Source organism: Protopterus annectens, chromosome 2.part1 (genome assembly GCF_019279795.1).
Source record: "Protopterus annectens isolate FY-2018-M chromosome 2.part1, PAN1.0, whole genome shotgun sequence".
In the NCBI taxonomy this organism is placed as follows: Eukaryota; Metazoa; Chordata; order Ceratodontiformes; family Protopteridae; genus Protopterus; species Protopterus annectens.
The window spans coordinates 654,880,494-654,894,608 of NC_056729.1; the positions used below are offsets into that span (position 1 = coordinate 654,880,494).

The following is a 14,115-nucleotide window of genomic DNA, read 5'->3' on the forward strand; positions in this document are numbered from 1 at the left end:
TCAGCCCTAAAGATCGTAGAAGGTTCAGACCCTTGCTGACAATCAATGTAGTTGGAATCTCCTCCTCCTCACTAACAAGAATTTGTGAACACCCCTTGGTCCCTCAGATATAATCAGCCGCAGTTCCTCTCAACATACATAACAGATGTCTGCAGAGCCTCAAAGGGCGTGAGAGAAGCCAGAGCCATGCCGGCTTCCATAAGTCACAGCAGAGAAATCGATGGAATAACCAAATGATCCTCGGGTTTTCACTAGCCTCAAAACAGACATCCAAGGGAGCAGTACAGCAGCGAATCTGACCTGACTTTTTGGTCTTCTTGGCAGATGGCTGACCCTTGGGCTGTGACATTCCACCATTGCAGCCTACACCAACAACTTAAGTCGCTGGTTTTCTAGGTAGATAGACAAGAAGGAGCGACAACTATAAACAGTCTTAGGGACAAATGCTTGACAAATTGGGCAAAACATATGGTTGGGAGGCAGCCAAACAAAACGAACACTACTCATGATGGTCTTTATGGGAATATGTCTCCCATACTGACATTTTCCCTTTCTGGATGACATGTAACCTTGCAACAAAAAGAAAAAGGACAAGATTAGAAGAAACCCCCCAGTGGGGCACTTACCTGAAAATGGCTTGGTAACCAGTGGAAGCAAAGGAGTGCACAAACCGATGATCGAAGATGGTGTTTGGACTGGCGGAAAAGATGTTCTGAGGTATTTATGTCCATACGTTACCGTTATGCCCCACGAGTGAGTAGGAAGCTTATAAGTGTGATATACAATGTCCTTGAAACCTAAGCCTTTGTTATACTAGCAGGAAGTTGGGCTATCCTTGGGAGGGGGATCCCTTTAGTAAGGAATACTACAACAGTGATATGGAAGGACGTCTAAGTATACCTATCACCTTCTTCGTGCAAGAAATAAAGAGAAAAAGCCAAATCAGGGACATATTTTAATTATTCCTCCTATAAACTTAGAAAGTCACTATCATAACAGCTTTTGCACTACCTTTGATTTAGTGAAGGATATGACTAACTATAACCATCCATGACTTACCAGGACAGGAAAAAGGAGACATTAGGGACATTCCGATAACATATGGTCAAATATGGTGTATGTGGTATGTGAGTGTTTGCATACGTGTATTCTGTATAGGAGAGGAATTGTGGTACCGGTAATAACACGATGCATTGGCAGTCACTATTAACTACCACAGGAAAGTGCTGATCTGCACTCGCTGTAGTTAACAGCGAATCAAAAGCAAGCATATTAACTGATAATGAGATCTTATCTCTCCGTGGCTGATGTGTCTTTAAATAAGCTAGTATCGCATTGTGTAAACAGGGCTTGTTAACCACAGCCCTTAACCTGTGTGGTGGGGGTTCTTTCTGAAACCCTGGGATTGAATGTTATTTACAATTATTATTAAAAAGCATAAGCTCAATTTCTATATTTCTGTAATATAAAAAAAATCTATAAAACAAAGTACACATACTATTTACTAGGTATTACCAGAAAGCTGAAAAATAGGCAACATGACTCTGTTCCTGACGCTATGGATGTTACATACAAATTTAATGACGTGAAACTTTGGAAATATTTTAGCTGCACTGCAGTATGACTTCTGCTACTTCCTAAACGGGACACTAAAATCAGGATGATGTTTGGGAGTTTTGAAATCAATGCCAATGTGAAGCCAAGTTTCTATGAATATTTTTGCAGTTTCCGTAGCATTTTTTGGTTTGCAAGATATTAGCACATCTTTGAGGCATTGCTTGGAAAAAAAGCTTTTATGACAAACCTTTCAAGACTCAGCAAAGAGGCATTTGTCTTAATGCAAAAAAAGAGTTAATATGGGTTACAAAATATTTTTTTTACTATCACTTGTACATAAAAAGAATTGAAGAAGCTGAATAATTCCTGATCATGGCAAGGCTTAACACTGTTACTTTTGTAAAGAAGTGTTAAAAGGAAAATGAATTAGCTGAGGTTAAGAATATCCATTTCTCAATGGAGAGAGATGGAGGGAAAATAATAAGAGAACAAGGAGGGATGGCTAGAGAATAACTCCCTATTTACTTTGTGGTAGCAGTGACAACTGACAGCCAAAAATAAGTAACAGAAGAGACTGATCAAGTTGTTGGGAAATAAACTATGCACCTTTTTTTCTTACAGCATTATTTATTTGTAGCGTGCATAAACAGCAAGAGCAGTACTATAAAACAGACTGTATCTTTCAGAAGCAGGACCCCCAACTCTACTCCCCCTAGGCTATGTTCCTTAAAGAAGCTCCCGAAGCCCGTCAAGCATCCAGTTACATTCTATGCACAACACACCCTAGCTTGCAATAAGCCATTTTTAATTGATTTGAATTTTAGCCTATTACATTATATGAGTTTACATGGAGCTTAAAACTTACGAAACCTACTTTGCACTCACTGTACAGCTACAATTGCCTTGTATGACAACTGTATTGTAATATATTTGTATAATGTAGTGCATGGAGCATGGTGATTACACTCCTATATTCGGAAAAAGACAAACCACTTAAGCTCCAGAGTAGTACACAACCCAGCCTTAAGAATTGTTAAGCACCGCCTGCTTATGTTGTTAAGGTCGGGTCTATCACTTGGCTGTAAAATCTGCCTGTACTGATTAGCAAATAACAGTGGCAGAACAAAACGTTTGCTTCTGCCTAGTGTTAGTACCCTTCCCTAACTTCCTGTAAAAAAATTCAGAAAGTTGGTAGAATAACAGGATGCATTCATCTATATAATCTGAAGGATGTAAACTCTGAAACTCGTTACTTAGTGACTTCATTCCTCAATGGTTTGTTTAAAAAACACAGATTTTATGAGGAAGAGACCAAAGATATGAACCAATAATCTGGACATTCTATGAACATCTAGACAGTAGACAGGCTTGAAGTGAGTGTAAACATAATAGAGTGCATTACACTGCCAGTCTAACAGTGTTCGCCAACTGTTTTATGGCTTTCAAAGCAGGTAAAATACTTAAGTGATTTTTTCATTCGAACTAATACTACATGGAGCAGATAAAGCTCCATGCACTACAGCGAATTATGAGTCTCACTGCTCATATGTGTTCTTGACATGGATGCAAAAATTCATCGCTCCAGCTTCGCTCTTGAGGTAAACTTCTTGGCATCCATGTCTCAAACACATACGTGGGTTATGATCGGTGACCTCATCATAATCCTCTATAGTACGCATTCTTTGCATTCACTATGCAAAATATGACATACACTTTAGTCTATATTAAAAAGGAGGTTATAATTTTATGCAGTTCTCTAAACTTGTTATGACATATGAATAGCTATAACTCCCACATACGTGTACCAATACTACATTCCTATAACAATACTGTAATGCCCCTTTGCTAAGGCTTTCTTATTGGTGATATCAGTGCCAACCTTGTCCTCAACAGCCCCCAACAATTTACATGTGATAAAAATAATTCATTGTAATTTTCAAAACTTATGTAACAAAGCTTACATGGTTGGATGCAGTAATCCTCCTTAGAAATTACTACCTTTAGTAAAATCAAATATTGTTTTTACCACCTTTCTTATCACTTTAAACATAGGCACACATCCATTAACAGAAAAGAAAACAATCCATAATGTTTTTCATGCATTATACATTGTATATATGCTTTCTTTCTTTATAACGGTCATACACTTCAACATTACACACACTGCACAATTCCTGCTTTTCTTAACCTCATTCCTCCTTCTGAACATTATTCTGCACGTACTGCTCCCATGACATCCATTTATTTCCATGTAATTTGCTCATTCCCTTTTCTAAAGATATTGTTTTAGTTCTTTTATCTCATTAACAATACTCGATTGTCAAACTGGAAGAACCTGATTGACAGGCCATGCTGCTTTGCCATGGATGGTCTTCACCTGTTGTCACCAGGCTTTTGGATAGTGGTCCAAACATTATCTACCCCTACAGTGCCTTTTTTGTCATTACCAAACAGACAAACCTTCCAACCCAGCAAAATCTACTCAGGATAAGCTAAATGTATTACTGCTCAATGCTAGGAGTCTCAACAAGAAACTACACTCCCTGGAAGCTCTCCTCAACCTGGAGAATGCCGACGTCTGTGCAGTTGCTAAGACATGGTTCAAAGCCAAGGAAAGTACTCTGGCAATGCAAAGCTATAATGCCTTTCACACATTCCAACCAGCCACCACACATCACAGGACAAAAGGTGGAGGTGTATCCATCTAAATAAAGGATAAGCTCAAGACTGGTCAAACAACATGCCATGCTTGAGCTTCTCCATGACCAGCTAACCATAAGAAAAATCCCTTACCATATTCTTACTAGCAACAGGTGCCCACCATGAACTAGGAAAAGCATACCTCATACCTGAAATTGATTAGAATCACTTACCATTCAGTCCAATAGCATACTTACGGGTAATTTCAACTAACTTCCATTAACTAGGAAGCATACATGACCACTAAAATGCAGACTCAAAGTTTTCTAGACTTTGTTAATGCAGATGCACTGGAGCATCTAGTCTACACTCCCAGTAGGTGTACAAATATCCTAGAGCAGGTACTCACAAATCTGGGAGAGCATTGCACCCCCCCCCCAAGTGGAATGTCCTCAATGGTCAGATCAGATCACAAAGAGGTCTTCCTTGAAATAAATATAAAACTAGAACTCCTACCTAACCCCAAAATTTTTAATAACTTTTCTAAGGCAAACTACCTCCTATTAAGTGAGGGCATAGCTAATTTCAAAGCTCTCCCAAACCCAGGAATCAAAGAAGCCTATGCGGAAGTATACACAAAAGCCCTGTACAACTACATAAACAACTGAATAGACATGGCAGTACCAGACCAAAATAAGCCTAGGACAAATGGCAAAAACAAGCCACCCTGGTGGACCCCTGGTATAAACAGGTTGTACAACAAAAGAAAGAAAATCCTGTCTAGAAATAAGACAGAACACACACAATAGAGCAAAAACTCTCTCATTAGTCTTAACAGGCAAATCAGGGGACTAGTCAAGTCTTCAAGAACAAATTATGAGGCAAAAATAGCCTCCCAACCCAAGTATAACCACTGGGCAATTTTCAGTTATGTCCGCAGTCTTAGAGGTAACACCCAACAATGTGTGGAGTTAGTTGTGGATGCCATCACCTACTAAAAGATATAACAAATCTGCTGGCTGATAAATTCGGTTGAAATTTCACCTCCTCGTCACCTCCGGTTATCTCCCAAGAAATACCATCCGCCATTCCTCTACCACTTATCACAAAAGAATGGGTTGCCATTGTGCTCTCTAAAGCTAAAAACATGGCTTTGATGGGTCCCGACAATATCCCTGGATGCCTCTTAAACAGCTTAAAACAGGACCTATCCAGCCCACTAGGATCCCTACTTAACCAAAGCCTCCAGACTGGCTTTTCCCATGTGGAGTGGAGGACAGCAACAATCACCCCTCAGCATTAAGGGGGACCATCAACAGACCCAAGAAATGACAGATCCATAAGTTTGACTATTCTTACATGCAAGGCCATGGAAAGAATAATCATGGACCTGATAAATTACAACATAGGAAACCTCCAAATACTTCTGCAGTGCAAGAACAAAATGGTTGGAGGCAGCGGACACTATCCAAAACTTTAATAAAAAAATAAGGTTAAGCACTTTTGTTTCAACATTACATTAACGGGAACTTCATCAGAACTACAATTCCATAAAACAAAATATTTAAATACTAATTAAACCCACCACATGACCCAGCTAAATTAAACTAAAGCTAATTAAACCTAATAAACATCACTTAGCTAAATGTTTCAATCTTAAAATACAAGAAATAGACACACAATCATTTAACCCAGTATAGCATGTGGCGTTCAACCTAATTTGCCATTTTAATTCACTCTTGGCTAAGTATTTCTCCGACACATACCCCTGGGAATCATCCACAATTTGATCTAAAACAGTAAAATAAAAACATGCTCTCCATTATTTTCGATGTGCTGAAATAAAACATTAGTCTTCTTGGAATTCCTAATATCTCTAAGATGCTCATATACTCTTTCTACTAGTCTTCCCAATGTAAAATGCTGGGCAGGAGTCACAACATGCGAAATAAACAACACAACTAGAATCACAGGAGAAGTGGCCAGTAACGTTAAACTGTTTACCTTTCACAACAAAGGTGTCCCCAGTTTTTATGTATTTACATTGGCTACAATGCCACATTTAAACATATCCAATCTCCTGGACCCAGTTTCCATCCTATAACCATATTCAAGTTGATGTTGTTGTGTCTTTCAGCTTTTCCCGGTTAGGGGTCGCCACAGCGGAACTCCGGTCCGCTAATGATTTGGTAGTTGATTTTTACGTGCCGAGTTACCAGCCCTGATGCACAACCTTCAATGAAGGTATGCCCATTCACGCATGTCTCCACGCAGATGATGCTCTAGCTGAGAATCGAACCGGACAGCATCTTACTGCAAGGCAACAATGCTACCGCAGCACCACCACCGCAGGTTATAACCATATTCAAGTAAATTCTTAAAAGATTGATCTTTGCAATATACAATACATGGCTTATCACCTATTTTTCCCATCAATGAAACGTCAGAATTAAAAATACCCCAATAATGGTTTAGACAGTCAGCTATTGCCTTACTATTCACTGAAAAAGGTGTAATAAACATTTTAGAACTGTTATGCAATTGATTAGTACTAGTAGATGGTATAACCTTTCTTGTAGCAAAAGATGTCTTTGCCAAAATAGGACTAAAAATACCATTCAGTCTTTTGCTAACAACTTTGTTCTTGATTTCTTCCAACATAACTAAAGGGTGACTGAACATGTCAATAACCACTTTGCATTCAGTTATAAACACATCATCCTCAGAAATAATCCGTGCCAAGCACACTATTTGCCCTTTGACAACTTCCTTTTTCTGGTGGCGGAGATGCCAACTTTCATAATGGAAATAGCGGTTAGTAAAAGTACTTTTACGAAAGATGTTATACATAAAACATGCCTGATTTAAATCCTTAGTAAGTTCTATATCCAAATAGGAAATGTAATCAAAGTCAAACCTACAAATGGCAATGGATAAAGGAGATGGACTTGTTATTATGAACGTTTCTGATTATAATGATAAAATGAGAACTTTGCTTGGTGACAGTTCCTACAGGGGGAAAAAAAAAAGTGTAAATAACAGATCCTATGCGGATCCACTAAAAACCCTATCCCTTTACTCTGTCTCCAGCCAACTATTGAGGGATGAACTATGCCTAACCTACAAGACACTCTTAAATCCAGTTACACATTCACAAGACAAACTGCATGAGCGTCACATGATCTAAGGATTTAAACCTGGGCTTTGACATGAACAAAACATGCTGGAGAGACAGACATCTTTCAGAGATTACCCCTTCTCTGGAACAGGCTTTGTATTCACATAAAGCAGAGCCCTTCCCTGACCCTCTTCAAATGCAATTTGGATCAATGGATGGGGAATCATAAATTCACTCCTGGGAAGCGCCCATGTCCCTTATAAACAGGGGCAGTCTGTAAAATACTCAAAGTTATAGGCACAAACCTTAGCCATCCTCTATCCCTTAGAGATCAAAATAGAGTAAAATATGGGTAATAATGGCTAGGTTTGTAAGAGCTCTTCATCTGCTAACCTAGTAATCTCCTATGAGAGAGACATGTAATGTGTGGCAATACCATGACTCAAGCAGTATTCTTGATACATCTGCAATACTTAAAATAAGCCAGTGGATTTGCAGGTCAGTAATCTCAGCATGTGGGATTGCTACACACAGCACTGTGGAGATGATGAGTGTGCTCTATGCTTTATGGTAGGGTATGCAACAATAGGACAGGCAGCAAACAATGCTGCTAAGTCACCAGTGGCAAATGTTGCTCTATAGATGTATCCAGGAGAAACATTGCCACTTCCATTCGGTCTGCATCCACAGGCCATGCAGTCCATGGCTGTAGGAGGGTCTGGATCCAATGGGCTGAGGACATGCCATTCCAGATCAGACTACACAGACTGTTGGTGGGATGACATTGTTACTGCCTGTGGGTGGGTACACAGTTAGCCACCCCTTGTCAAGGGCAGTGTCATTCATTGGGATCAACATATGGAAGCCTCCTTAGGATGCAGCTGCAAGGACCTGTAGTTTTAACCCCTCTCTGCCACAGGTCAAATTCAGACCCAACATCTAACGCTGACCCAGTCATCAACAGCAATTGTCACAGTAAGGCAAATGAACCCCACCACTGATGGATGAGATATATGACTCATAGATTCATGGGTAAGTACTAGGCTAACTGCCTTTGTGGACCATTTATAGCCTAACCAATTTCCCTTAGTGAGACTCAAACCTGCACTTTCTGCCTGTGAAAGAAATACCTTGGCCATTATGCCAATTCCCAAATGACTCCCTATACCCTCCCAAAATATTTGACTACCATGTTAACCTCATTTTACCCTACCCTATACTACAGTGTTGCAGTCACCATCACCATTGTCCCCCCAACTATACAAGTAACAATAGCTGTGGTATGCTGAAATCTGATGCACAGTGTGGACTGTCCATGTACTGTCATGCACAGCCTGGGTGTGATACTACATGCACCATTTTATCCTGTGTTGCCTGTGCTAAGGCTCATAGTTGTGAGCAACACACCTCCTCTTTGCCAGGGATGTAATGTACTGCACTAGCCTTTGCATTGGCTCTGCTGTATATTCTTCCCAACTCTTCACCCGTCCTTCTACTGTTGCTGCTGTGACTTATATGATAGGTCCTGTCATGATATGCTCCTGCTACTCCAGCTGGACTACACTGCTGCTTCGAAGGTGTCTAACCACCGGAAGTGACACTTCATTAGTTTAAATACTCACTCCAGTACAATCTGCTTTCCAGCATGGGCTGAATTATGAAACATTTCCTGCATGGTCTGAGCGTTTGATTTTTGGAGTCAGGACTCTACGGCATATCTGGCGCTGCCTGCAAAACACATATTATTTGTGGTCTGCTTCCAGCATGCATGGTATCCTGTGTGTATAGACCTGTCTATCCAGAATATTTGGGCAACCACTGATGGGAATTTTTCCTGCAGGAACCACTGGTATAATACAGATGTCTGCTATATATGTGAACTGTGTGCACTGCCTGGGGGGCACACAGACAAATTATAAATAATGCTGTGGGCTTTATGGGCATCCAGGCAGTTCAGGGAATGAATATCTTCAACCTTCAGGAGCAGGTGCTGCTTTGATAGCAAAACGAGTGCAATCTATGGAGCCCAGGACCTCAGGAAAATAGGTTCTTTTACAGATGTCTCACATGTTGTTGGTTTTTCCCTCTGGTGTCCTAGGAAGTTTGACAGACTCCGCCACAGGTTGTAACCTGATGTCAGGGAAATGGTTTAAGATACACAAGGCTGGCACCTGTGATATCTCTTATGCATGCCCTGTAATTCACTGAAGTTCCCTGTAACTAAGATGATTAATGACACACGGTCCCTTGTGTACACAGGAATGGGCCTACCTCAAATTCCATCTGATTTTACTTAGGGGTGAAAAATTTTGATTACAAACTGGTAACATAATTACAATAATAATATATATTTTATACTGCACCTACTATTTGTTTTTCTAGACCATCATCCAACCTGGGAGATGGCATCAGTTATTTCTACAAGTGTTAAAACATATCTAAACCCCAATTACACCACCACTGTATCAAGCTGGTAAGCTAAACAACTATTAAGGAGATGAGAAGAAAGTAAACCAGGACTGTTACAGGACTGTTGGACACATTGCTGGGAGCACTAGATATTAAAAAAAAAGTATTTAAAACTGACAGTATGAGATTAGAGAAGCCATACAAGAACTTTTACAACAACTTGCTCACAAAATACAATTAGCAAAAAATATACATTGCAACAGCTATAACATAAAGCTACATTAAATATCTGTACAACCCAGGACAGGAAAAACTACACTGCAGTTTGGGAACCACAGAGAAAGACTTGCACTTTGGAATCTGTAAGGAATTATACAAACAAAATGATATAGAAAAGAAAATCTTCAGCAACAGTTAGCAAAACAACAGTGAAGGAACAGTATGACACAGCACGGTCTATCATGGTGTACCTGACTGACGCAATTTATTTATGTACTTATACTAGTTTTTACATGAACGGTGAACTCCTATACTGTTCTAGAATATGGACTGGACAGATGGTGGCACAACTCTGCCAGATCCCAGTGGCTTCATTTAATGATGCTGGCAAATTTAATATCAACATTACACAGCTATGATCTGCTTATCAAAAAAATGTATAGTGAAGGTTCATATTACTATTTGCTTGTACTATTCAAGCACTGTGCTTTCATTGATGAATTATTTTTTCCTCTTCATGTTAATAAAATGCCTGCTGAGCTATGCCCACTGTGGACAGTAAAGTCAGTCAGAAAACATCAACATAGTGGTATATCTGTAGGTTCCTGACTAAGAGGCAAAGTGGGAAACAGGACTCAACACAAAGGCAACATTCAGTTCAAAACAGCAGACTGTAACAGTACGAGTCTCCACTGCAGATAGGAGAGTGAGACAAAATAAGCAGCTTTTCAGATTAGATCAAAATGGGAAACAGAGTCAAGGACTTGGCTTGAGATGGTCATTATTAAAGAACTCTCTTCACAGAAGCAAAGTGTTAATCATTACATGAATCACTGCCTTCTGATGATGCATAGTGCAGCAATACTTGCATTACAGCTGACCAGTGCACAAGCAGAAATCGAGGAACAAATAAATAATTACAATCAACTTGTGTATCCAAGTGTTTTAACTTCAGATTGTCAAACACTTCACAAGTTCAGGTATAGCAACAGGTATTAGTCTTACACAGATGGCTTTGGTACTGTAAAACAGCTTCTATAAACTGAAGCCAATAGCACTGAGGTTATTTCCAATGAACACTACAGCCATAAAGCAAACAACATTTATGCAGTACAGACTGAGTCATGCTTACTTCTAGTATTAAGCTCTAATCATATCATTCAGTCTTTTACTGCAGACATATTAAACACAGAATCACTGCCCTACCTGTTGTTGGCTCTGCTCTTCTAGATTTAATTTCACTTCTAGAGACTGACGTGCCTCCAGGAAAGCTTTGCGGTGCTTGCGGTCAGCCATATAGTAAGACATAATTCCAACCGTGATTGCACACAAGTACATTGAAATGTTCGAAATAAGCTGGAAAATAAACAGAAAACTGTGGTAAAACATGAAATACTGCCATTTCATCTTCACAGGATGTGATGAAGATATCAACCAGAGCAACATCAGTTAGAAGAAAATGAGATCAAACTGTACTGTAAGCATTCAGCTGGCAGAGGGTGTTTACCTGAAAAAATGTCAAATTCCAGTGCATTACCAGACAGACTGATCCTGTCTTCAAATACAGCTTATTACACAAAGCCAACACTGCTTTCTTTTCCCTTCTTGCAAATAAATCCATACTGCACTACACTACCTCTTTTTACAACTCCTCTATCTAGCATCGCATATAACGTCTTATTCACCTAACTGATTATCTAGTATCGTAAATCAGATCTTTGTGCCTATACTTTGCTATAAATTTCCTGCAGCCCCAGGCTCTGATATTCTTCATGCAGAACCCCAGTGTAAGGTAGTACAGTTCTTTTTCTATCCAGCACAGAATATGATACCTTCCCCACTTATCGTGGAAATTAAGAAAGTTTTAACCAGTCCTTATTTTCTGTGGTAAAAATCAACAGTCTGTCAAATTCTGAAAATTACACAGAAATAAAGAAATTATCTACTAGTCGACAATGAGCATTTGGTCCTGTTACTTTGTCATTTTAAGTACCTGCTGTAGCACACAACATAATTATTACTGATTTTTTTCTAGCAATCTTCACCTATGTGGTTTTACAGGTTTTATATAATATAATTAAGCTTTTCATTTTTTCACCATGATTAAAACAATACTTTACAAACATTACTTGATGCCGGCATACCTATACAAGAAAATAACTTGTGCTTTTCCTTTTTTTGTGGGGAGGGGGTGTCATTTTTTCCTCATGCCTGCCAACTATCAAGTCTCCACTCAGTTAGACATACCCTGCATAGGGGAAGGCCATCATCCTGCCAGCCATGAATGTGCTTTTTTTTTCTTTCTTAAAACACCTTTACTGAATTATCACTTGTGACACAGGCAAATTTACATTTACATAAATGTAATCAAACTGTATTAACAAGTTCACGTTTATAAACATCATACTTCACATATATTGCTATATATCATATAACCTAAGCAACATTACATAAATTATTCAATTCCTGCCCTTTATTTGTTTTCTTAAACAAGAAACATCTTTATTAAACCATCACATAACAACATAAGTAATCATACATTTATATAAATGAAAACAAACCACACCGACACAATCCTAGTTGCAAGCTTTTACATAACAATCCATACAGAAACACTCCCAGCTGCAAACATTATACACCACTTATAATCTACACAATCATTTTCAGTCAAATACTACATAGCTCATTTAAGTCTCGCTGTGCTTTGTGATCTTGTCAGCACCCTAGCAACAAGATTATTTCCATTTTTATGGCCTAACCCCACCTTTGATGGTAACATGAGCATTTGCTCCACTGCAACAGCTGCCTATGTTCCTCAGACTTAGTGTGTGCTCCCTCCCCAACATGTACCTAAAGGGGCTATTATTACGAGGGCATGGAACGGAATGCATTATCATGGAACTTATAAACAAAGACATTGGCAACCTTCAAACACTGGACCCCACCCAGTTTGGGTTTGTGAAGGGCCGATATTGTCTCCTGAACCTGACTGACTTCTTCGAATCAGTCTCCAGAGCTATGGACGAGGGTAAGGCGGTCCACACATCCTAACTGGACCTCGCCAAGGCCTTCGACACCATCCCCCACTCTGGAATCATAGATAAACTTACTAAGCTGGGCATAAATCCCTATGTCACTCGATGGGTTGCAACTGGCTTACTGACAGAACTGTAAAAGTAGCCGACTCCAAATCCAGCTCCAGACAAGTGGAGTACCTCAGGGTTCAGTCCTGGGACCACTCTTGTTTGGCATCTACTTCTCTGAAGTACAGGCCAACACTAAGGGACTCTGGCTAACAAAGTTCACAGATGACTGTAAACTGGGAGCCATTATTGAATCCCCAAATGATGTGGATATTCTACAAAAGGGACTTACAGAAACAGATGCCTGGTGCCAGAGCCATGGGCTCAAGCTTAATGCCAAGAAATGTATAGTTATCCCCTTTGGAAAAAAACATGTACCCATGAATTACCACATAGGTGGCAGCACACTTAACATCAAACGTGTAATGAGAGACTTAGGGACACAGGTGGACAGTGGTCTCACTTTTGATAACCACATCGTCACAACAGTCAGGAAACCCTTCTATGTGGCACACCTCATCACTAAGGACTTTTCATCCAGAAAAAAGGAGGTCATTGTCCCACTTTACCCATCCCTCATTAGATCCATTATAGAGTATAATGCCCCGTTTGGTATGTACCTCACAAGACATCTGCAACAGCTGGAAAGGCCACAGAAATACCTCACTAAAAGAATCACAGGCCTAAAGCAGATGCCATATACTGACCATCTAAAAAAACTCCAGCGATACTCTGTGGCATATTGTCTACTCAGAGGCGATCTCTGCTTAACATACAAGGCCATGTCAAGCCCTGAGCTGCTGGACATGCTCCATTTAAAGAATTCCCAATCCCTCAGAGCCACACACTCCAGGGATCTAAACCTTGTCATAACAATGAACAAAACATGCTGGAGGGATAGGTTCCTGACCCAGAGACTCCCCATACTCTGGAATAGACTGCCCATACATGTCAAGCAGAGTGCCTCCCTGGCCCTCTTCAAAAGGAACCTTGATGATTGGATGGAAGATAGGAAATTTACCCCGGGGATCATGTCAGTTGCCCTGCTAGACAGGGGTCCAGAGAAGTAAATATTGTGGGAAGAAATAT

General features: G+C 39.8%; 1 protein-coding gene across 1 annotated transcript in view; it reads right to left on the reverse strand.

Moving 5' to 3' along the window:
* The window catches only part of ADCY3 (adenylate cyclase 3), a 2,166,879-nt gene that overhangs the window by 1,796,265 nt on the left and 356,499 nt on the right, over nt 1-14,115 (reverse strand). Inside the window, exon 2 of the mRNA XM_044062394.1 lies at nt 11,150-11,299. Coding sequence (XP_043918329.1) covers nt 11,150-11,299 — 150 coding nt within the window. The remainder of the gene's footprint in view (nt 1-11,149; nt 11,300-14,115) is intronic.